Below are 22,982 nucleotides of genomic sequence, written 5' to 3' on the forward strand. Positions count from 1 at the left end.
GAAATACATAGAAACCAGAACCCCTGCATCCTCCTCATCCTATCATATCTAGATCTAGAACTAGAGAAATATATAGAAACCTGAACCCCTGCATCCTTCTCATCCTATCATATCTAGATCTAGAACTAGAGAAATTTATAGAAACCTAAACCCCTGCATCCTTCTCATCCTATCATATCTAGATCTAGAACTAGAGAAATATAAAGAAACCTGAGACCCGTCCATCCTTTTCATCCTATCATATCTAGATCTAGAACTAGAGAAATATATAGAAACCTGAACCCCCGCATCCTTCTCATCCTTTCATATTTAGATCTAGAACTAGAGAAATATATAGAAACCTGAATCCGTCCATCCTTCTCATCCTATCATATCTAGATCTAGAACTAGAGAAATATATAGAAACCTGAATCCGTCCATTCATCTTATTCTCTATCATATCTAGATCTAGAACTAGAGAAATATATAAAAACCTTAATCCGTCCATCCTTCTTATCCTCTATCATCTAGATCTAGAACTAGAGAAATATTAAGAAACATAGAACCTTTCTATCCTCCTTGTCCACTCATATTCAGATCTAGAATTATCTAAACCTTTGTCCTCCCAGTTCTAAAACAATGCCTGGAGATTTCTTAAGTAATTAACTGAAAGGAAGAGGTAGGGGCTGGGATGGAACTAATTATAAACTAGAGTCCTGTGAAGAGGAAGGTTTAGAAGCTGTATCCTACTCTAGTAAGAGAAGAGAAGGACGGAACTAACTATGAACTAGAGTCCCGTGAAGAGGAAGGTTTAGAAGGTGTAGGATACTTCTAGTAAGAAAAGAGAAGGACGGAACACTGTAGTTCTTTTATGTAACTTTATGAGTGAACTGGTAAGTTTATGTATACAAAGCTAGGAAACTGAGAGAGAAGTTTATGATTTTACAAAATATACACAGAGAAACTACAGGATACAAGATTCACATGATCTAAACTATAACGTAGCATAGAGGATACTATCTGAACCTAATCTTATAAAAATCCTAAAATAGAACGGAGCTAAAGGCTACTATCTGAACCTAATCTTATAAAAATCCTAAATTATAGCGGAGCTAGAGGCTACTATCTGAACCTAATCTTATAAAAATCCTAAATTATAGCGGAGCTAGAGGATACTATCTGAACCTAATCTTATAAAAATTCTAAAATATAACGGAGCTAGAGGATACTATCTGAACCTTATCTTATAAAAATCCTAAAATATAACGGAGCTAGAGGGTACTATCTGAACCTAATCTTATAAAAATCCTAAAATATAACGGAGCTAGAGGATACTATCTGAACCTTATCTTATAAAAATCCTAAATTATAGCGGAGCTAGAGGATACTATCTGAACCTAATCTTATAAAAATCCTAAAATATAACGAAGCTAAAGGATATCATCTGAACCTAATACTCTAAAATCCTAAAATATAACGGAGCTAGAGATTAAATCTGAACCCATTCTAATCAAATCCTAAATTATAACGGACCTAACTATCTGAACCTAATGTAATGGTAGGCCTAAGACCATCCTATTATCGTATGATAAATTAATACTCTACTCGTACCACAGCCGCAGGATTCAAAACATATACACAATATAACACTTTATTTATATCCATTGAAATCCAATTCATTTAAGATTTACATTCTAAAACTGTCTTTTTGCCACAAACTCAAATAGCTAATCTCTATACCCTTTCAACCTCTGATCAAATAGTCTGACTTTGAAATATTAAAGGTTCACATCATCAGGTTGCAAAGATAAAGGGTTTAGTAAGTGTGAGTTTGTTACTAGAACTTAGTTCATTTACTCAATAATTTGTTCCTCAAACTGTGGTTGGATATATGAACAATCCCTGGGAGGAAATGTTGCTATGTTTCTTAGAGAAAATTCTTCTTGAGAATTTACCATATTTTTCTTTCAGTATTCTCAGACTATTATTGGTTTCTGCAGGAAAAGTTAGAAAACTTTTTTCTCCAGATATTTTCAGTTATTATTATTGATTATATTTAGCTGCATTTATGATATGCATTTTTATTTACAGGGTACCCTCAAAGGATGAGACTTCAGAGACGACTGTACGGAATTCACTCATTCTATTTTATCAAATTAATGGTTCCCTGAAGCCAATCCAATCCAATTTTTTATCCAATCTTCTTTATTTTTCAAGAAAAAGTTTTTAAAATATAGGACGCACATAGATAAATATATAAATAAGGAATGTAAATAATATTTAATTATGTGCATTCTCATTCTGAGCTCGAAAAGGCACATTGTATAGGAACACCAAGGGAGTTTGGTATCTTAATCATCTAGTTATTTCTGAATATATTATTTAAATTTAAAATGACGTTTTCATATTTTCTTTAGATATTTTGTTTTTTTAACAATCACTTTTCTAGAGTGGGGGGGGGGCGACAAATCTCCACCCCCTGAAACAGTAGGATCAGTATCCATACTCACACCTCCCTAGTTAAGTCCAGCATGAATTAAATCTATTGTAGTCTGGGTACTAGATAGGCAACAAGGGACGCATCAGTGATATCTCATCTGTACGCCTCTGAGTCAATTGATGACCCGGCTTGGGTGCGTCTTTGCGTCAGGGTGCGTCAATACGGGAAGAATTCAAAAACCGTTCTGGGATGATGCAACTTTAATCTGTTAAAAATTAACTTTTCTACAAATATGTCATACCGATATATCAATTTACGATAGAAATAATATTCTTGTTTAGTCTCTTGAGTTTGTAATATAATATTAAAAGTTGCAACACCCCGTGAAGATGTGTAAGTTATCACATATACGGGGGGACTCCGGGGAAGAACAACCATGAGAGTCCAACAGGTTAAATATTCTATACAGTGTTTGTTATCAAGACCTTCTCCTTCCATTCCTTTTCATACCATCCCTTCTCCTTCCATCCCTTCTCCTCCCATCCCTTCTCCTCCCATCCCTTTTTCATCCTTGACACCCCTTCTCCATAAATTCCTTCTCTTTTTATCACTTCTCCTTTCATTCCTTCTCCTTCCCTCCCTTCTCCTTCCAATTCTTCTCCTTCCCTCCCTTCTCAACTTCCATCACTTTTCCTTCCACCCCTTCTCCTTCCATCACTTCTCCTTCCATCCCTTCTCCTTCCAGGCCCTCTCCTTTCAGCCATTCTTTTGAATCCATTCTCCTTCCATCCATTCTCCGTCCATCCCCACTCCTAATCATTATCCTTCCATTTCTACTCGTCTACCCTTATCCTTTCATTCCTACTCACCTACCCTTATCCTTCCATTCCTACTCCTCCACCTTTATCCTTCCATCCCTGCTCCTCTACCCTTATCCTTCCATTTCTACTCGTACTCCTCTACCCTTATCCTTCCATCCCTACTCTTACTCGTCTACCCTTATCCTTCCATTTCTACTCGTACTCCTCTACCCTTATCCTTTCATCCCCACTCATCTACCCTTATCCTTCCATCCCTACAACACTATCTTTATCCTTCTATACCTACTCCTTTATCCTTCCATTCCTTCTCCTCTACCATTATCCATCCCACTGCCTCTACCTTTATTCTTCTCTCTAAACTCCAGTGAACCTTTAACTCCTTTTCCGGATCTTAACCTTATCTTTAACTATTCTATCATCGCCACCAGAGTATACAGAATAACAGAGTTGGCATTTATAATCTCTCATCTGATGCAATGTGTATATCTGTATAATTGCTGAATACATTAAATCTAGCAAAATTATCTTTAAAACTATTGATTTGAAATAATATTTATTTCAACTAATGATTGAACTACTACTAAGGGCCAACTCTGTACTTCTACATAACCTCTGGGTTCGAATCCTCTCTATTAAATCTTCCTAATGCTAGTTCTCTGAAAGTTGAATATCAAAGTTAATGATGTCATGGCGTAATAATTGTATATAAACGCGTGTATAGTTTGCGTGTTCTTCTACCTAGTGTGATGTGAATTTATTGAATATATGAACAATGCAATATTCTTCATGTCCTTATATTTCAACTTTTAATGCAGGGGGGGGGGGATAATAATGGCCCCGAAAAAAACTATAAAAAAACTAACTTAACTGAAACTTATCCTGTTCCAATGTTTAACCCTTTTCATTCAAATTTTTTCAAACTTTATCCTAAATTAAAAATTTGTTGAAAAGATAAGTCCACACTTTAAACTTCCATCCACTGTGTAAAATTAACTCCAGACTCTGTATACACGAAAAATGAATTATGCATTTCAAAATGACTTCCCCATGTAAAATGAAATTTATACTACTTCGCGGACAAATCAATTTTTCTGCTTTGAAAATCATGCATCTTATTCTTGATTATACCTGTCAACTTAAAATCATCTTATTCTTGATTATACCTCTCAACTTAAAATTATCTTATTCTTGATTATACCTGTCAAATTAAAATCATCTTATTTCCATGTTTCCACGTTAAACAATTCTGATTAGGCTTTTTAAATTATAACCAGGCTTTCAGAGCGCTTCTTGCCTCTCTTATAGCAACAATTTAAACATGTAAATGTTTCTTTTCATGGAGTCTATTTTTTTCTGTATGAATTGATAGATTTTTAATATTTCCATAAATCCGGGAAAACTTTTTTAAATTTTAACTTTCCATGAAACTTCCCTTTGGTCATGTGATCAAAACGGCTCAGCTTTTTTGACGTTTATAATTGATACAGACAAACAAGCCAAATCTATATACAGATAACCTTATAACAGTAGAATAAAATGTATCAACGTACAAGAAAAATATATCTATGTACAAGTAAAATATATCTATGTACAAGTAAAATATACACCTATGTACGAGTAAAATATATCTATGTACAAGTAAAATATTCCTATGTACAAGTAAAATATTTCTATATACAGGTAAATATATATATATATGTACAAGAAAAAAATATCTATGTACAAGTAAAATATATCTATGTACAAGTAGAATATATATCTATGTACGAGTAAAATATATCTATGTACAAGTAAAATATTTCTATTTACAGGTAAAAATATATTTATGTACAAGTAAAATGTATCTATGTACAAGTAAAATATATCTATGTACAAGTAAAATATATCTATGTACAAGTAAAATATATCTATGTACAAGTAAAATGTATCTATGTACAAGTAAAATATATCTATGTACAAGTAAAATGTATCTATGTACAAGTAAAATATATCTATGTACAAGTAAAACATATCTATGTACAAGTAAAATGTATATATACAAGTAAAATATACGAGAAAATACACAAAATATGGATGTTTAATCAGGAAGAAAAAATATTACTCTTCTACCTATTAAATTGGTTGCATTTACAACAAGCTTGAGGCATTATACACAAAACATTCATGTTTAGGAGCCAAATAAGATTCATATTTGGATTGTAACTTAAACAATGGAGAACACAGGGTGGGCACTTGAATAGAAACAAATATAAACTTTATTTATTAAAGAAATGTATTTCTTATTATAATATCCAAGAATAGTTATCATTTATCTTAATTTACCATGATTAAAACCAATTTTTTTCCAGGTTGTGGCTCTGTTCCTTAGTTTATTCTTGGAATCTCTAGAGCTCCCAGCAGGACCTAGAGTCAAGGAGATCAGATCAAGCAAAGAAGGAAAAGCTGAGAGCACAAACCTGGATTCAGTTTTAAAATTTAAAAGATCAGCACAAGGATATAAATATCCTGTTCCAGATAATCCATTAACCTTCCCAACAAAAACATTTTCAACAACTACTCCATCAGCAACAACAGACTCAAAAGAATCTGCGACAACATTAGAAACTTCAATAGTTCCAAACTGTATTCATGAAATAGAGGCAAGTATTGGTAGGAACCCTGAGTTCCTAGATTTAGGTGTTCCATTGTGTCCTTCTGATGAACCAATTGCTGGATATGAATATCCTGTTCCAGAGAACCCGTTCACACTGCCAACAACACCATCACAAGCCACAACTACAACAACACAAGCTACAACCACCACACCAGCAACCACAACAACAACATATGTTCCAGATTGTATTCTTGAAGAGGAAGCAAGTATTAGTAGGAACCCTGAGTTCCTAGATTTAGGAGTTCCATTATGTTCTTCTAATGAACCAGTTACTGGATATGAATACCCTGTTCCAGAGAACCCCTTAACACTGCCAACAAAGCCAACAACAACAACACCAGCTACAACAACATATGTTCCAGATTGTATTCCTGAAGAAGAAGGAAGTGTTGGTAGGAACCCTGAGTTCCTAGATTCAGGAGTTCCATTGTGTCCTTCTGATGAACCAGTTACTGGATATGAATACCCTGTTCCAGAGAACCCTTTCACACTGTCAACAAAACCAACAACACCAGCAACAACTACAACAACACCAGGCACAACAACAACAGCACAAGCTACAACCACCACACCAGCAACCACAACAACAACAACAAGAACATTTGTTCCTGTTCCTGATTGTATTCCTGAAGAAGAAGCAAGTATTGGTAGGAACCCTGAATTCCTGGATTCAGGAGTTCCATTGTGTCCTTCTGATGAAGCAGTTACTGGATATGAATATTCTGTTCCAGAGAACCCTTTCACACTGCCAACAAAACCAACAACAGTCACAACAACAACAACAATACCAGTTACAACCACGACACCAGCAACCACAACAACAACAAAAACGTATGTTCCAGATTGTATTCCTGTAGAAGAAGTAAGTACTGGTAAGAACCCTGAATTCCTAGATTTAGGAGTTCCATTGTGTCCTTCTGATGAACCAGTTACTGGATATGAATATCCTGTTCCAGAATAGGAACCCTGAGTTCCTAGATTCAGGAGTTCCATTATGTTCTTCTGATGAACCAGTTACTGGATATGAATATCCTGTTCCAGAGAACCCACTCACACTACCAACAAAACCACCAAAACCAGCCACAACCTCAGAACAAACTACATCCACCACACCAGAAACTACAACAACAACAAAAAGAAATGTTCCAGATTGTATTACTGAAGAAGAAGCAAGTTTTGGTAGGAACCCTGAATTTCTGGATCCAGGAGTTCCATTATGTCCCTCTGATGAACCAGTTACTGGATATGTATATCCTGTTCCAGAGAACCCTTTCACATTGCCAACGACACCAGCTACAACCACAACAACAACAACAACAGCACTATATATTCCAGATTGTATTGTTGAAGAAGAAGCAAGTATTGGTAGAAACCCTGAGTACCTAGATTTAGGTGTTCCATTGTGTCCTTCTGATGAACCAGTTACTGGATATGAATACCCTGTTCCAGAGAACTCTTTCACACTGCCAAAAAAAACAACAACAGCCACAACAACAACAACAACAATACCAGTTACAACCACCACACAAGCAACAACAACAACAACAACATATGTTCCAGATTGTATACCTAAAGAAGAAGCAAATATTGGTAGGAACCCTGAATTCCTAGATTCAGGAGTTCCATTGTGTCCTTCTGATGAACCAGTTACTGGATATGAATATCCTGTTCCAGAGAACCCTTTCACACTGGCAACAAAACCGACAACACCAGCCACAACTACAACAACACCAGCCACAACAACAACAACAGCCCAAGCTACAAACACCACACCAGCAACCACAACAACACGGTATGTTCCAGATTGTATTCTTGAAGAGGAAGCAAATATCGGTAAGAACCCTGAGTTTTTAGATTCAGGAGTTCCATTATGCTCCTCTGATGAACCAGTTACTGGATATAAATATCCTGTTCCAGAGAACCCACTCACACTACCAACAAAACCATCAACACCAGCCACAACTACAACAACACCAGGCACAACAACAACAGCACAAGCTACAACCACCACACCAGCAACCACAACAACAACACCAACAACATTTGTTCCTGTTCCTGATTGTGTTCCTGAAATAGAGGCAAGTACTGGTAGGAACCCTGAGCTCCTAGATTCAGGAGTTCCATTGTGTCCTTCTGATGAACCAGTTACTGGATATGAATACCCTGTTCCAGAGAATCCTTTCACACTGCCAACAACACCAGGCACAACTACAACAGAAAAAGCTAAAACCACTACACCAGCAATCACAACGACAACAACAACATATGTTCCAGATTGTATTCCTGAAGAAGAAGCAAGTATTGGTAGGAACCCTGAGTTCCTAGATTCAGGAGTTCCATTGTGTCCTTCTGATGAAGCAGTTACTGGATATGAATATCCTGTTCCAAAGAACCCCTTTACACTGCCAACAAAATCAACAACAACAACACCAGCTTTAACCTCCACACCAGCAATCACAACAATGACTACAACGTACGTTCCAGATTGTATTCCTGAAGAAGAAGCAAATATCGGGAGGAACCCTGAGTTCCTAGATTTAGGAGTTCCATTGTGTCCTTCTGATGAAGCAGTTACTGAATATGAATATCCCGTTCCAAAGAACCCACTTACACTGCCAACAAAGCCAACAATAACATCACAAACTACAACCACCACACCAGCAACCACAACAACAACATATGTTCCCGATTGTATACCTGAAAAAGAAGCAAGTATTGGTAGGAACCCTGAGTTCTTGGACTTGGGAGTTCCATTATGTCCTTCTAATGACCCTGATTTTGGATTTGAAGTTGTAGGACTAAAAGATTTTGATTATGAATCGGAAATAGCGGATACAACTTCATCTAAAACTACAATATCACGAACAACTTCACCAAAACCTCCAAAAACAACAACAACATATTTTCCAGATTGTGTGCCTGAAAAAGAAGCAAATATCGGTAAGAACCCTGAGTTCTTAGATTCTGGAGTTCCATTGTGTCCTTCTGATGAACCAGTTACTGGATATGAATATCCTGTTACAGAGAACCCACTCACACTACCAACAAACCCAACAACAGCAACAGCTACAACTACCACTCCAGCAACCACAAAAACAATTAATGTTCCAGATTGTATTCTTNAGCAACCACAACAACAACAACAACAAATGTTCCAGACTGTATTCTTAAAGAAGAGGCAAGTACTGGTAGGAACCCTGAGTTCCTAGATTCAGGAGTTCCATTGTGTCCTTCTGATGAACCAGTTACTGGATATGAATACCCTGTTCCAGAGAATCCTTTCACACTGCCAACAAAACCAACAACACCAGGCACAACTACAACAGAAAAAGCTAAAACCACTACACCAGCAATCACAACGACAACAGTAACATATGTTCCAGATTGTATTCCTGAAGAAGAAGCAAGTATTGGTAGGAACCCTGAGTTCCTAGATTCAGGAGTTCCATTATGTTCTTCTGATGAACCAGTTACTGGATATGAATATCCTGTTCCAGAGAATCCTTTCACACTGCCAACAAAACCAACAACACCAGCCACAACTACAACAATACAAGCTACAACCACCACACCAGCAACCAAAACAACAACAACAAATGTTCCAGATTGTATTCCTAAAGAAGAAGCAAGTATTGGTAGGAACCCTGAGTTCCTAGATTTAGGAGTTCCATTATGTCCCTCTGATGAACCAGTTGCTGGATATAAATATCCTGTTCCAGAGAATTCATTGATCCTGCCCTCCAAAGGAGACACTGGTGGAGATGAAGTTGTTGGACTGAATAATTTTGATTATGAATCAGGAATATCTATTCAAAGAAAAGGTATCATTAAAATTTGTTGACTAGGCCTGCCACAACAATTCTCCGTCTAAGCCACATTCTCCTAATTTTCTCAGCAGGCTGAGTTATACTGCTAAATGAATCATTCTACAGTGATAACCAGAAAACTCTGGAATAGGAAGTCGACTTTTAAACTCAAGTTATGACATTTCATAGCGCATAGCAATTATGCAATGTAACATAAAATGAACTTAAGAATTGATATAATGTCGTCTTCCAATTACACAGTTTTCTGGTTATGACTGTTGTAATATTATTTTCTGGTGATCTGAATTTTCAAGTTTTTAAAGGGCTGAAAAGGACTGTTAAGGTCAAATGAAAAGGGTAGAGGTTGAAACCCTCAAATTTCAAGGAGTTGACCGTGACCAATATTACTTCTATCTGATGTCCCTGTCTCTCGAGAAATTTTAAAACTGTGTCAAAATATAACTGCAGAATTAAAGACTAGAAGGTTGTTTTTTATCTTTAGAATTATTTGCGTCATTCGTCAAAATACTTTAAACTTTTACTTGCAAGATTCTTATAACCATTATCCTAGTGTCCCGGCATTTACAAAATGTTGTAAGCCATTTTTTGGGCTGTCAATATTACTCGAGATATAAAAAATTTCTTTCATAATTCAATTTGTCAAATAAAACCCGAATAAAACCAAAATTGTGGAAATTGAACAAAATTCTTCCTATCACCAGTAATATTATAGTAGAAAGGCAAACCACAATTTGGAAACACCAGGACTAGGGGTATTTTGAGATTATTAACTCTAAAATTTACCTCTAAAATGAGGTTTACATATAAATGGCGCCAATTTGTTTAAGGATCAAAGACGAGTCATCTAGCTACTGTCATATTTCGTGGGAAAAGTGACAAATTTTATGCTCATCAGTACAGTTTTGAATGTCGTCTTCTTGTTAATTACATTATTTGTAGGAAGGGTGTTCTCCTATCATCATTATCCAATAGAGGTTGGGAAATAGGATTGAAGGTATAATATTATAATTTTTCAAGTGTCAAGTGTATCCTGAGTGTCTAGAGTATCCTGAGTGTCTACTGTATCCTGAGTGTCAAATGTATCCTGAGTGTTTAGTGTATCCTGAGTCTCTAGTTTATTCTGGGTGTCTAGAGTATCCTGAGTGTCTAGAGTATTCTGAGTGTCTAGAGAAATATGGTGGGATTAAACTTCGTAATATTTAGGTGCAAACTACCAGATATTTAATTTTAAACTAGCTGATATTTACATGTAAACTACCTAATATTTCAGTGTGAACTAAATGATATTTAGGTTTAAGCTCGGTGTTAACGACCTGATATTTCGGTGTAAACTACTTGATAATTAGGTGTAAACTACCTGATATTTAATAGTAAACTACTTGATATTTAGTCGTAAACTACCTGATATTTTGGTGTAAACTATCTGATATTTAGTTGAAAATTACCTGATAGAGCAAACTACCTGATATTTCGGTGTAAACTATCTGATATTTAGTTCAAAATTACCTGATATTTAAGAGTCAACTACCTGATATTAGTTTAGTAAACTACCTGATATTTAGGTGTAAACTGCCTAATATTTAGGTATAAAATACATTAGGTGTAAACTAGTTGATATTTCATTGTAAACTACTTGATATTTAGGTATAAACTACATTAGATGTAAATTACCAGATATCGCGTCGTAAACTACCTGATATTTAGGTGTAAACTACCTGATACTTAGCTGCAAACTACCTGATATTTAGTTGTAATCTACCTGATATTTCGGTGTAAACGACTTGATATTTTGGTGTAAACTACCTAATATTTCGGTCTAAAATACCTGATATTTAAGAGTGAACTACCTGATATTTAGTTGTAAACTACCTGATATTTAGGTTTAAACTACCTGAAATTTCGGTTAAATCTATCTGATATTTAGTTGAAAACTACCTGATATTATAGAGTAAACTACCTGATATTTCGGTGTAAACTATCTGATATTTAGTTGAAAACTACCTGATATTTAGGTATAAATTACCTGATATTTAGTTGTAAAATACCTGATATTTTATACTAAACTTCTTGTAATTTAGTTGTAAACTAACTGATATTTGGTTGTAAACTACCTGATATTTCGGTGTAAACTACCTGATATTTAGGTGTAAATGACCTGATATCTCGGTGTAAACTACCTGATACTTAGTTGTAAAGTACCTGATATTTAGGTTTAAACTACCTGACAACTAAAGTTCTCAGGTTTGCAATTTAGAAGGTTGGAAATTGTTTAAAGGCTTCCCACGAGTTCTCCTCTAATCCATAGACGATAATATCAGAAATATCTTTATTTCAATCCTGTAAATAAGTTCAATTAACAATAATTGTTACTAGGGCTTGAATGTTTAATGTTTATGATAATTATTCTTATTTTGAAATGAGCTTACTAGTGAAGGGTTAGAAGGGGTTATGCAGGCTATTAAACAGTAGTAATTGTTTTGGTTAACGAAACTACATTAGGTGTAAACTACCTGATATTTTGGTGTAAACTACCTGATATATAGGTATAAACTAACATTTATAACTAACTAATATTAAGGGATAAACTGGAGCCACACAGATCTAGAGCTGAAAATTTTTCATTTATTCATTTATTTATTTATTTATTTATTTACAATAAATTGTTAAATTTATTCTTTAAATTTAAATATAGAAAGTTCTCAGATAATTTAAACTTGGAACAATGTGAATTGAACTGTCGACATAATTTTAAGTAACCCTCAATTAGAAGCGTCTGTAATATATGTGAAACGGAAATTTAACTCTTAAAATGGAGTATAGGTTCTCTTGAAATAACATCCCAAAAGGGTAGCATGAAATATTAAATGTTTGCGCTTTTTTAATCAAGAAACTGTCATATTCATCGAGGTTTTAGTATATAGAGTGATGATGTACGCTTATCCTTCAAGAATTGCACAGGCCATGTACTTTACTTCCTTTGGTCAATCTGTATATTACAGTACACGGGGTGATTTCTGAAAATATTTAAATGGAGAATTTGTTTTCCATGTAACTATTTAAATCCACTACTCCTTTATCGTGTGCATGATTCCCTTTTCGGAAGACGCACTATTTCAGTCTTTTACAGAGCAATATTTCATCGTTGATAAACAGTTCTGAGAAAACTAAGTAAAATTCAAGTTAAAAAACCTCCCCATACACTTGTACTCCGATAGCGTACTGCATATTTGATGTTTGTACTGTATGTATAGGCCATAATCTCTTAATATCCTTTATCAGTAAACTATCCCTTAAGTGCACACACGGAGAGGAAGCTAAGATCCAGCCCCCCTGGTTATATTACAGTTTTAAGGGTAAGTCAGCTTATTGAATTGTGAATATTAAAAATGTAAGTTTTTGAAGATACAAAGTAAGATAGAAGAAAAGAATGTAAAGCGAAGGAAAAAAGAGAAAGAAGATTCAAGAGAATTGTCTCAATGTCGTCTTTCACAAAACAGAAAAGAAGGAAAGTGAATGATAGAATAGAAAGATTAATAATACAAAGCAAAGAAAAGCTAAAGCTAAGAGCAGAATATTAATATAAATGTGGAAAAATCTTTAATATTTTAAGAAAAAAGGGAAAGGAATTATGAATATAACTCAAACCTTTTTTTTCAATTCTTCATAAGATTAATATATTAATATATAAAAAAGAGGTCGTTTGTTTTAGATTTACCAGGTAAACTAAGTCATTTTTTGTAATTTGGGAGCAGAGCAGAAATATGGTGGGATTAAACTTCGTAATATTTAGGTGCAAACTACCAGATATTTAATTTTAAACTAGCTGATATTTACATGTAAACTACCTAATATTTCAGTGTGAACTAAATGATATTTAGGTTTAAGCTCGGTGTTAACGACCTGATATTTCGGTGTAAACTACTTGATAATTAGGTGTAAACTACCTGATATTTAATAGTAAACTACTTGATATTTAGTCGTAAACTACCTGATATTTTGGTGTAAACTATCTGATATTTAGTTGAAAATTACCTGATAGAGCAAACTACCTGATATTTCGGTGTAAACTATCTGATATTTAGTTCAAAATTACCTGATATTTAAGAGTCAACTACCTGATATTAGTTTAGTAAACTACCTGATATTTAGGTGTAAACTGCCTAATATTTAGGTATAAAATACATTAGGTGTAAACTAGTTGATATTTCATTGTAAACTACTTGATATTTAGGTATAAACTACATTAGATGTAAATTACCAGATATCGCGTCGTAAACTACCTGATATTTAGGTGTAAACTACCTGATACTTAGCTGCAAACTACCTGATATTTAGTTGTAATCTACCTGATATTTCGGTGTAAACGACTTGATATTTTGGTGTAAACTACCTAATATTTCGGTCTAAAATACCTGATATTTAAGAGTGAACTACCTGATATTTAGTTGTAAACTACCTGATATTTAGGTTTAAACTACCTGAAATTTCGGTTAAATCTATCTGATATTTAGTTGAAAACTACCTGATATTATAGAGTAAACTACCTGATATTTCGATGTAAACTATCTGATATTTAGTTGAAAACTACCTGATATTTAGGTATAAATTACCTGATATTTAGTTGTAAAATACCTGATATTTTATACTAAACTTCTTGTAATTTAGTTGTAAACTAACTGATATTTGGTTGTAAACTACCTGATATTTCGGTGTAAACTACCTGATATTTAGGTGTAAATGACCTGATATCTCGGTGTAAACTACCTGATACTTAGTTGTAAAGTACCTGATATTTAGGTTTAAACTACCTGACAACTAAAGTTCTCAGGTTTGCAATTTAGAAGGTTGGAAATTGTTTAAAGGCTTCCCACGAGTTCTCCTCTAATCCATAGACGATAATATCAGAAATATCTTTATTTCAATCCTGTAAATAAGTTCAATTAACAATAATTGTTACTAGGGCTTGAATGTTTAATGTTTATGATAATTATTCTTATTTTGAAATGAGCTTACTAGTGAAGGGTTAGAAGGGGTTATGCAGGCTATTAAACAGTAGTAATTGTTTTGGTTAACGAAACTACATTAGGTGTAAACTACCTGATATTTTGGTGTAAACTACCTGATATGTAGGCATAAACTACATTTGGTGTAAACTACCTGATATATAGGTATAAACTAACATTTATAACTAACTAATATTAAGGGATAAACTACAGTAGGTGTAAACCACCTGATATTTAAGTATTATAACTACTTTAGGTGTAAACAACTTGATATTTCGGTGTAAACTACCTAATATTTAGGTATAAACTACCTAATATTTAGGTATAAACTACATCTGATATTTAGGTTTAAACTACATAAGGTGTAAAATACCTGATATATAGGTGTGAACTAACTGATATTAAGATACGAACTACATTAGGTGTACACTACCTAATATTTAGGTATTAACTACCATAAGTGTAAACTACTTGATATTTCGATGTAAACTACCTGGTATCTAGGTATAAACTACTTGATTTTTCTGCTACAGGGTGTCCCACGAAAAATGACAGTTGGTAAATGGTTTAAAATATCCTCTTCCATAATTTGTTAAGTAGTTTGATACCAAAAAGAATAATAAAAAATATTGTATGGGTGTCATCTTAAAGTAAAATTAATTTCAACGTAAAATATATTTGAGTAAAAGATTTTTTAACAAACTGAACTACAAAAAGATATCTGATACAGCATGGAAGAAGACATTCAAAACTATTCACCAACTGTTATGTTTCGTGGAACCTGATATTAAAAAGATAACTAGCTGTTAAGATTAAACCATGCATATTCATATGTATTTTATTTAAAGGCAATTTATAAAATGTAGAAATCAGAATTAAGTAATTTTTCATTTATTTCACAAAATCTTTAAGCTAGATTTTTGGATATCCCATAGGTATGCATGTAAAAAGGTATGCATTTAAAAACACATCATCCATTCTTAACCTTTTTAAAACCAGTTCCCCCCTCTCCTCCCTCGGCCCCGGGTAATACGAGCGTAAATTAGTAATGAATAAAGAAGTATATTTGAGCGAGGGCAGGTGGGAATATTATCGTAAATTCTTCCCGAGATTCCTGGTGTGCACCGACCATAATTCCGCTAAACCTGAGTATTTACCAAATTCTTTAATTTTCCGTCGGTTGCAAGCTTTCCAACAATAATTCCAATTTTTAGATTTAAAGATAAAAAACATCGCGAAAGAAGTGTTTAACTGCAAAATGAAGCATGGGTATATATTTCCAACTACGTGCACCATATCTATATAAAGAAATTGATACGAATCCGTTTTAACAGTGACTCGTGAAATAATAATATACTCTACGTAGCTGGATAACCCGACGTTGCCCAGGTTTAAAATATTACTCATAGTTACTCCTGTCATTTACCCGCTCTGGTATTAAATCATGATTTTTTAGCTGAAATACGCTGTGTTACCAGGTTACCCAAAGAAAATTCAGCCAATTCTATCCAGTCGTTTGGCAAGTTGTATTTATTAATATTGATTCTAAGACCATGGAAGGTTTGACATTTTTCTCAATTTAGTAGTATTACTAAGTTCATTCAGTCCAGTCAAACTATACTTTTCCTGGAGTTCATTCAGTCCAGTCAAACTATACTTTTCCTGGAGTTCATTCAGTCCAGTCAAACTGACTGGACTGAACTGATTACCGAATCGTTTACGCCTAGCTTAACAATATTTATATCTTGACTCATTAATTCAAAAGGAGGGTATTATCAGTAACAATATTTGTTTTTTGAAAGGTCATTGACTTTCACACAAAACGTGTGTTGAACTAGTTAAACTCATGAGCCCTAAGTTTGTTTACATTCTCCCAGACGCTGCAGTACACAAGTTTAAAAAGGATATAAGGGTTAATTCCTGGTATATTCATTTTATATTTCTCGTTGTTCTATATCAAAACACTGAATGAACCGAAAAATGATTTCCTTCCGTAGTTTTTAAAATCATGGATCATCAAACATATTCTAAATGCATTCAATGAATTGGAAGAAACTTCATTCTTCATTAGTTTACGATGTAAACATTAGCATTGATAATTTAATACATTTGGATTAAACATAACCTTGGAGAACCTTGAGAATAATTTGATCAAGATACCAATCATTCAAATATCCAGATTTCAATCATACAAATATCCAGATACCAATCATACAAATATCCAGATACCAATCATACAAATATCCAGATACCAATCATTCAAATATCCAGATTTCAATCATACAAATATCCAGATACCAATCATACAAATATCCAGATACCAATCATACAAATATCCAGATACCAATCATTCAAATATCCAGATTTCAATCATACAAATATCCAGATACCAATCATACAAATATCCAGATACCAATCATACAAATATCCAGATACCAATCATTCAAATATCCAGATTTCAATCATACAAATATCCAGATACCAATCATACAAATATCCAGATACCAATCATACAAATATCCATATACCAATCATACAAAAATCCAGATTCCAATCATACAAATATCCAGATACCAATCATACAAAAATCAAGATTCCTTATATATACAAAGATTCAGAGATACCATATCTTAAACAAAGATCAAGATTCCATATCTATACAAAGATCAAGATACCATATCAATACAAAGATCAAGATACCATATCTATACAAAAATCAAGATACCATATCTATACAAAGATCAAGATACCATATTCATACAAAGATCACAATGCCATATATATACAAAGATTAAGATACCATATCTATACAATTATCAAGAAACCATGTCCATACAAAGATCAAGATACCATATATATACAAAGATCAAGAAACCATATCCATACGAAGATCAAAATACCATATCTATACAAAGATCAAGAAACCATATCCATACGAAGATCAAAATACCATATCTATACAAAGATCAAGATTTAATATCCATACAAAGATCAAGATACCATATCAATAAAAAGATCAAGATTCCATATATATACAAAGATCAAGATACAATATTTATACAAAGATCAAGATTCCACTACTTTACAAAGATCTGAACACACTTACCGGGATCACTGAATCAGAAAGCCTTCGAAGGACGTTTATCTGGGTGCTTCCAAGTACTCATTGAAATCTTTACACTCAGTATTTAAACATATTAAACCTGTAATTATTTATTGGAGAAATAAATGATAAAATACTTTTCAATTTTCTAATTTTGAAATCTCCCTTAACTTCTTGTATTTGATGGTACATCCGGTCACAAATTAATGGTCTGAGAGATTTTCCAAGAAAACTGAATCTTCTTTACCCTAGGCTAGACCAGCTAGACTGCAATATTGCAGGGGTTTATCATGCCAATAGACCAGCATCCTACTCCTACTCCTACTCTCCTTCTCTTACTCCTACTCTCCTACTCTCCTACTCTCCTACTCACCTACTCTCCTACTCTCCTACTCTCCTACTCTCCTACTCTCCTACTTCCACTCATCTTATAACAAGTATTGTTCTAAACCTAGGATAAATCTGAACCCAACCCATCCCTTGATCTATAAACATGCAAAGGTCAACTGATTTAATGCAGATTGCAGTTTCCTCTCAATCCTCAGCTTACTATTTATATATATGTTCATATGATATTTATACTTTTGAGCGAATAAAATATAAATATTTACAGAGATTGTCTACGAATTTTAGTACAATTAATTTGTCATTAAACAAATAAAGTTTTGATTTAAAAATCTAAATAACAATGACAAATTTTGGTGATAATCCCTCTAAAACTAAATCTTATGATTTAGAAGATGATCTGAGAATTTAGAGACTATAAACACTGAACAAACTGTTAATTCAGGTTTACCAGGGTGTGCTGAGGTTTGACGTCACAAGAACCTGGGTTTTATGGTGTTTTTTGTAATATACCCCCTCCTGGGGAGTATTCTGAGAATAAAGATTCCAGAATAGAAAACCACGTGTTCCATGGAACAAGGGACAGCTCGGGGGGGGGAGGGGGGGCCGGGGCTACAGAGGTCAATGTCTAGAAGTTATATAAGTACGTTTACCTTGACCTCTCAAAAACACTTTTCTCTTAGTTTCAGCTTCATCATCCCAATTCCTACAATACCAAACCCTAAGTCCCAAAACGATGGTTCCAAATTTCGGTAATCCCAACTTCTTATTTCCTACTTTTCGTACCATTTTTTTATTTCCGAAAATAGGAAACCAGAGAAAACTGAATGGCTTTGATTCAAATATTTCAAAATGAATTTATCTGTTTGTCCAGGGGGTTGTTGAAGTAGAGGGAGTTGAGGTTCGTGGGGTTGAGAGAGTTGAGGTCCGGGGGGGTTGAGGGAGTTAAAGGAGTTTAGGTCCGGGGGGTTGAGGGATTAAATTGGGAGTTAAGGTCCGGAACAGGAAAAATGTTTGACATGAACCAGGAATACGGTAAAATTAAAATGTAAGCACTGGAAGCAATATTTAATATTTCATACTTCAATAATATTTAAAATAATTTTTCTTTATTCAATATTTTCAGAAAAAAAATGAAAAAAAATGATTAAATGTTCATATCCGGTTTAATAATCAAAGTAAAACTACTGCCCAGAATAATATAATGGTTTTCAAGATAAAGTACAAAGTGTAAAATTTTGCTTATCTCGTCACAGACCAGCAACCATTGAAAAAAAACCTTTTTTAGTCAAAAGGTCTCTTCAGAGTTTCATAATTTCTACAAAGTTTTTTGAATAAATATCTTTCCCACAGTTTGGGTAAAATTTGGCAATAAATCATATATGCTGAAATATTTTTGCGGATTTTTCAGCATTTGAAAATACTGCTCAAACCATAAATCTTATCATTAAAAAAATATTTATTAATTTATGTTCGCGCATGACGTCATCTGAAGCACCCAAGGGCCAAGGTGCGTGCAGATAAATTGAATTTAATTTGAAAAAAGAAAGACGGGCGCGCACCTAAAACTCTAATAATTCTTCCATGGTTCAGCATTCAAGCGTTAAATATGCTATTCAACTAAACACGAGCAGAGGAAATTTTACAAACCTTAATATTTATAAGATAAAATAAAAAATGTAAAATATTTAGACAGAGTAGATTTAAAAATCCCAAATATTATTAGAAATTGAATATTCACGAAAAAGTATCCGGTCTTTGCCAAACCAAATTTAACTAATTTAAATAAAAACCGTCTTACTTCATTTACAACTTCGCCGCGCTTGACAAATTGCACGCAAACCCAACTCATCCTTCCATCATTAATTCATCTATACCATCCTCGTTCATCCTCATTCATCCTCACTCTTCCTCATTTATCCTCATTCATCCTCACTCTTCCTCATTTATCCTCATTCATTCTCATTCTTCCTCATTATTCCTCATTCTTTCTCATTCATCCTCATTCTTTCACATTCATCCCCATTTTTCCTCATTCATCCTCATTCTTCCTCATCCTCATTCTTCCTCATTCTCATTCATCTTCATTCTCATTCATCCTCAATCATCCTTATTCATCCTCATTCATTCTCATTCATCCTCATTCATCCTCATTCATACTCATTCATCCTCATTCATCCTCAATCATCCTCACTCATCCTCATTCATCCTCATTCATCTTCATTCTTCCTTATTCTTCCTCATTCATCCTCATTCTTCCTCATTCTTCCTCATTCATCCTAATTCATCCTCATTCATCATCATTCTTCCCCATTCAACCTCATTCATCCTCATTCATCCTCAATCCTCCTCATTCATCCTCATTCATCCTCATTCATCATCATTCATCATCATTCATCCTCATTCATCCTCATTCATCTTCATTCATCCTCTTTTATCCTCTTTCATCCTCTTTCATCCTCATTCATCCTCATTCATCCTCATTCATCCTCAATCATCCTCATTCCTCTTCATTCCTCCTCATTTATCCTCATTCATCCTCATTCATCCTCAATCATCCTCATTCATCCTCATTCATCCTCATTCTTCCTTATTCTTCATCATTCATCCTCTTTCATCCTCAATCATCCTTATTCATCCTCATTCATTCTCATTCCTTCTCAATCATCCTCATTCATCCTCATTCATCCTCATTCTTCCTCATTCATCCTCATTCATCCTCATTCATCCTCATTCATCCTCATTCATTCTCAATCATCCTCATTCATCATCATTCATCCTCATTCATCCTTCCTTATTCATCCTCATTCATCCTCATTCATCTTCAATCATCCTCATTCATCCTCATTCATCCTCATTCATCCTCATTCATCCTCATTCATCCTCATTCATTCTCAATCATCCTCATTCATCATCATTCATCCTCATTCATCCTTATTCATCCTCATTCATCCTCATTCATCTTCAATCATCCTCATTCATCCTCAATCATCTTCATTCATCATCAATCATCCTCATTAATCCTCATTCATCCTCATTAATCCTCATTCATCCTCAATCATCCTTATTCATCCGCAATCATCATCAATCATCCTCATTCATCCTTATTCATCCTTATTCATCCTCATTCATCCTAATTCATCCTTATTCATCCTCATTCATCCTCAATCATCCTCATTCATCATCAATCATCCTCATTCATCCTTATTCATCCTCTTTCATCCTCATTCATCCTCATTCATCCTCTTTCATCCTCATTCATCCTCATTCATTCTCAATCATCCTCATTCATCCTCATTCATCCTCATTCATCCTCATCATCCTCATTCATCCTCATTCATCCTCATTCATCCTCATTCATCCTCAATCATCCTCATTCATCCTCATTCATCCTCATTCATCCTCAATCATCCTCATTCATCATCAATCATCCTCATTCATCCTTATTCATCCTTATTCATCCTCATTCATCATCAATCATCCTCCTTCATCCTTATTCATCCTCTTTCATCCTCTTTCATCCTCATTCATCCTCATTCATCCTCATTCATCCTCATTCATCCTCATTCATCCTCATTCATCCTCATTCATCCTCATTCATCCTAATTAATCCAAATTAATCCTAATTAATCCTAACTAATCCTAATTAATCCAAATTAATCCTAATTAATCCAAATTAATCCTAATCAATTCTAAATAATCCTAACTAATCCTAATTAATCCTAATTAATTCTGATTAATCCTAACTAATCCTAATTAATCCTAATTAATTCAAATTACTCCTAATTAATCCTAATTAATCCTAATTAATCCTAAATAATCCTAATTAATTATGATTAATCCTAACTAATCCTAAAAAATCCAAATTAATCCAAATTAATCATAATCAATCCTAAATAATCCTAACTAATCCTAATTAATCCTAATTAATTCTGATTAATCCTAACTAATCCTAATCAATCCTAAATAATCCTAACAAATCCAAATTAATTCTAATCAATCCTAAATAATCCTAATTAATCCGAACTAAATCATTTGTCTCTTCCCAATTCATCCTAAGGATTTGTGATTTTGCCACAAACTCAAATTTTCTAATCCTGCAGCCTGAAGGTGTTAACCATTGATATTTCAACATAGATTAATTGAACAATATATAGTTAAAATTTAACCTGTTAACTAGTTTGAAATACACATTATTATTATAACTAAAAAATAAAGTAATTAGAAAAATAGGGTTTGTTGCATTCTGAACTATCTGTTCTAAACCATTCACCATTTTAAACAACGTGTTCTTACTTTATTTAGAAGTTACGGAAAAAAGAATTAGCGAGGCATAACAAAATTTAATTTCGAGGCATAACAAATTTGAATTGAGGTTTCTGCGTTGTATTCGTATCTTATATTTTTTGTTCTTATTATTTTCTTTTATTGATGAACGTATTTATTTAGTACTTATTAGAAATCTTTTCGTTGATCACTTCCCCCTGCATTCTTCCATTATAAAAGTTGGTCATCGTTAGTCTCCGTTCTTTAGATATTATAGGATTTTTGACTTTTGTGAGGTTTCCTAAATATTTACAAAGTCTAACGAAATTCTAAATTTTATTTTCTGTCTCTTTTCTGCCTGAAAAACTTAAATGTTTAAAAAACGGATAACGATGCCCACTTCTAATTTAAAGATTTTCGAATATTATGAGATTTTTTTATTAAACTTTGATTAAATTTTTTTTAAATATGAATTTTTACTTGAGAATAAAATAAAGTGCAAAGACTAGGTGGGAAATATCTGTACCCAACACAGCACTGGTAGA

The 22,982-nt window shown here is 33.7% G+C and overlaps 1 protein-coding gene across 1 annotated transcript; it reads left to right on the forward strand.

Moving 5' to 3' along the window:
- The first annotated feature begins 2,816 nt into the window (after positions 1 to 2,816).
- Positions 2,817 to 10,866, forward strand: LOC111701553 (mucin-2). Its single transcript, XM_023472883.1, has 5 exons — positions 2,817 to 2,870; positions 5,589 to 6,544; positions 6,855 to 9,014; positions 9,287 to 9,714; positions 10,660 to 10,866. The coding sequence occupies exons 1-5, from the start codon at positions 2,856 to 2,858 to the stop codon at positions 10,704 to 10,706; spliced, it is 3,606 nt and encodes a 1,201-aa protein (XP_023328651.1). The 5' UTR covers positions 2,817 to 2,855; the 3' UTR covers positions 10,707 to 10,866.
- Positions 10,867 to 22,982: the final 12,116 nt, after the last annotated feature.

This window comes from Eurytemora carolleeae, unplaced genomic scaffold (assembly GCF_000591075.1).
Source record: "Eurytemora carolleeae unplaced genomic scaffold, Eaff_2.0 scaffold450, whole genome shotgun sequence".
Lineage (NCBI taxonomy): Eukaryota > Metazoa > Arthropoda > Copepoda > Calanoida > Temoridae > Eurytemora > Eurytemora carolleeae.